The sequence below is a fragment of the Crassostrea angulata genome, chromosome 5 (assembly GCF_025612915.1).
Source record: "Crassostrea angulata isolate pt1a10 chromosome 5, ASM2561291v2, whole genome shotgun sequence".
Classification (NCBI taxonomy): Eukaryota; Metazoa; Mollusca; class Bivalvia; order Ostreida; family Ostreidae; genus Magallana; species Magallana angulata.
The window spans coordinates 12,115,973-12,119,551 of NC_069115.1; the positions used below are offsets into that span (position 1 = coordinate 12,115,973).

Here is a 3,579-nt window from a genome sequence, read left to right on the forward strand (position 1 = left end):
GCAAGAGACAGATTATCATAATGTTGTAATTAAATGTGCTTAATCATGTGTCTCTGTATTCCGCTTGTACGTTTGTGTTACTTATCAGTGCAGTCTAATTGCAACTTCTCGGGCCTTCCCGACAGGCTCGGAAATAACATGAATGCATTAACATTACCGGATGTAAGAATTTTATACAAAATGGAGTTGCTTCCCATTAAAATAAGGATCGACTAAACAGCCTTGTGTGTCGTTTTTCGTGGTATAGTTTAGGATATATCGTTGGCTTTAATGAAGTCTATGTCAGATCTCAACAGATCATAGATTGTGTTGTATTTATATCAAGTTTTATAAAAATGGATGTTGCCATGTACGCCTATCTAATACTTTCAATTGTGTCAATTTCAACTGTTACCCTCCAAAACAAGACTATTTATTTTATTATACTGAATGTTTTAATTTTAGAGAACACTTTACTGCTTCTACATAGAAAAGAATTATACGGCAAACCGTACGCGTATGTAACAATTTGTTGTGTTACCCGTTGCCAAGGGAGTTGCTAATGCTGAGGGTAATATAACGGATTCTCAACTGCGTCTAAACCAATCAGATTTCAGTAAAAAAAATTTATTTTTTTTTTATTCGAACTTTCATGTACAAGTTATTCAAATCATCTTATATATTTAGTTTTACAGTGCATACACATCACATATTCACTTCATTTGAGATTTAGAATATAAGTATAATATAGACACAGTCACATACCAGCAGCATATATAGTGATATAGAGGTGGAGGTATAGGTGATGACGTAATTATGCATTTATAGAGGTCGTTTCGGATTGGCTGTTTTAGAGAGGTTGTATTATAGAGGTGATTTTTCATCACTATTTTTAGAAAAGGTAGCAATATAGAGGTCGCGTTTTCATTGGAGGATTGAATATAGAGGTGGTGACGTAGTTACTATTGAGGCCCTATAGAGAGGGACTTTTTAGAACAGTAAATTTACAGAGGTCGTGTTCTCATTGGTTGCCTTTAGAAAGGGAGGTTGAATATACAGATTTAGTGAGCATGCGTAAAAAAAGGAGGTTTTAGGTTATGACGAAACCATAAGATGATTCTATGGTTAAAGAGCATGCGCTGTAGTATCGATAACGTAAAATAGATGATATTAAGCAATACGTGAATTTTATTTAGAAATAATAGGTGGATTTGGATTACCTATTTTGAGCAAACAGTGAAAATAAGGTATACTTACCTGTGCACAGAGAGAGATATTTTAATAAAAAAAATTACATGAAAAATTGCGGTGATGTAGAATGCGCACTTGAACATTAAAAAAGGGTGTATATTAAAAAAGTTTAGGGTATATTTTAAAAAGTAGTTACAATTTTTTATCATTTTTTCAAAATGCCTTTAACACCAAACGATTCAACCCCTTCGGCTGCGGTAAACGGGCTGGATACTGCTTTACCAATCCCTGAGCATGAAGACCGGGATTGGGAAATAGCAATGGGCCCCTATCCTTCTGGGAGGTTAAGGGACATTGATGGCAGCCTGGTATATATGTTTGATTATAAGTACGAACAGTACTTACAAAATCTAGTAGACCAAAAAGAAGAAAAAGAAGAAGCAGCAGAAGAAAAAGAAAAAGTAGAAGAGAAGGAAGAAGTAAAGGAGAAGAAGGAAGAAGACAAGAGAAAAGAACAGTAGCTTCTTTGAAGCTCAAATATTTCAACGGTCGTTTTAACGGCCACCAAATTTTTCGAAAAGATGTCTCTAATACAATGAAACGTGTGCATTAGAGGAAAAGTATTATTCGAGTACAGTAGGTGAAAAGGTTTTTTTTCCACCGAATGTACTGTATAATGAAAGATTTTTTCTTGACAACCTACAGTTAATTTTTTTCATATGCTTAATCAGTTAAGTTTGTGATAAATAACTGTAGGAAGCAAGAAAGTTGAAAAAATAACGGAAATTTAAGAAAAAAACAAATTAAAATTATGTTCAATATTTTTTATATAACATTTTAAAAAAAAACATAATTTTTATAAGAATATGTTTTATATATAGAACATAATTGCTATCATTTGTTATAATGTCTAAAAAAAAAAAATAAGTGAATGGTATTGCATAAACGTGATGAAATAATAATGGCCTTATACGTAATTTTTAAAAGAATATTTTTAGAAATGATAAATACAGACATATATATATAAGGCAAAATTCTTTTTTAAGATATAGGCATTTTTCATTTCACATCTAGACATCAGTGAAAAAGGTGAGTTTTTTAATCATGATAAATTACTTAATGATGAGAAAAGAGAGGTAACTCTACAAACTATACATGCACTGCGAAAATTTCCGTTAATCCATTAAATACCTGATATCCTCAAGTTCTTCTTCAATGTTATCAACTCTCGACTGTAAGTCTGTTAAGCGTCTTTCAATTTCTTCTTTCTCTTCTTTTAACTCTTCTTGTCTATTAACCAGCCTCTCCAACATAACACCGTCAATGCCAATTTCCATTTGTTCTGCCGTTTGCTCTTTTTCTTCTGCTTTTTCTTCTTCTTTTTCTTCGTCTTCTTCTGTTTCTTGATGTTGTGTTTCTTTTTTTCTGAATTGCTCTAGGCCTTCACAAGAAGTACCTACTTCTTTGGTTGATTTTAAGGGGAGATTGGAGTTACTGTAATTATATAAAAAGAAGGTTAAAGCTACATAAGTTTATTTTTTTTTGTTTAAAATTAGTGAAAATTAAACAAAGAAAAACATTCGGTAGAAAAAAATGTTTTATATAAAAAGTTTTCTTAATATTTTTTTTTATATCAAATTATCCTTTTTTCATTTGCTTTAAATAAAACGCATACCTGACTGTGAAATGCATGGTATTTTCTGTAAACTGTATGGTAATGCTGTTATTAACTGTCAAGTCATTTCTAAAAAAATGAAGAAATGAATATTAAAAAATAAATTAAAAGGATAAATAAAGACAAAAATAAATAAAATAAAATCTGCATAGATGTAAAAAAAAAATACTTACATAATAATTACTTCCATTTTTTTTGGAGGGTGAATTGAATTGTTCAGATCTGGTGAAAAAAATGAACTTGTCCTATTGGATTTAAGATTGCAAGGTGATTTTCTTAAAATTTAATTTGATTTTTATAAAAAAGAGATGCATTTTCCCTCCAATTTTTTGTACTGTTTAAGTTTTTTCTGATTGGATATTGGTTTGGTTTTGTTATATATTGTGAATGTTGAATTTCCCTCCAAAAACTATTTTACTCCTACTCATTGGATACAAAAAACAAATTCTTTGCAATTAGTACAGCGTAAGATTTTTTGATTGGATATTAGCGGTGTCTTGTTATACATTGTAAATGTTAAATTTCCCTCCTAAAACTATTTTACTCTTTTTGATTGGATGCAGAAAACGAGTTCTTTGCAGCTGGTACAGTGTGTTGAAACAGGTTAATGATATGTATATTATCCTACAGGTGTAGATAAAATTGATACCGTAACCCTTTCAAAGTTTTATAAGATTGTACTTATAATGATGTGTTACGTGACGAGAAAGAATTTTTGTTAAGATGACATCGAT

At 30.7% G+C, this 3,579-nt stretch overlaps 1 protein-coding gene across 1 annotated transcript; it reads right to left on the reverse strand.

The window, feature by feature from the left end:
* Positions 1-2,345: 2,345 nt before the first annotated feature.
* On the reverse strand, positions 2,346-2,862 carry LOC128183453 (putative uncharacterized protein DDB_G0274435). Its single transcript, XM_052852435.1, has 2 exons — positions 2,846-2,862; positions 2,346-2,664 (listed from the first exon to the last, which is right to left on the reverse strand). Exons 1-2 carry the CDS (start codon positions 2,860-2,862, stop codon positions 2,346-2,348), a joined length of 336 nt encoding a protein of 111 aa, XP_052708395.1.
* Between the last annotated feature and the right edge of the window lie 717 nt (positions 2,863-3,579).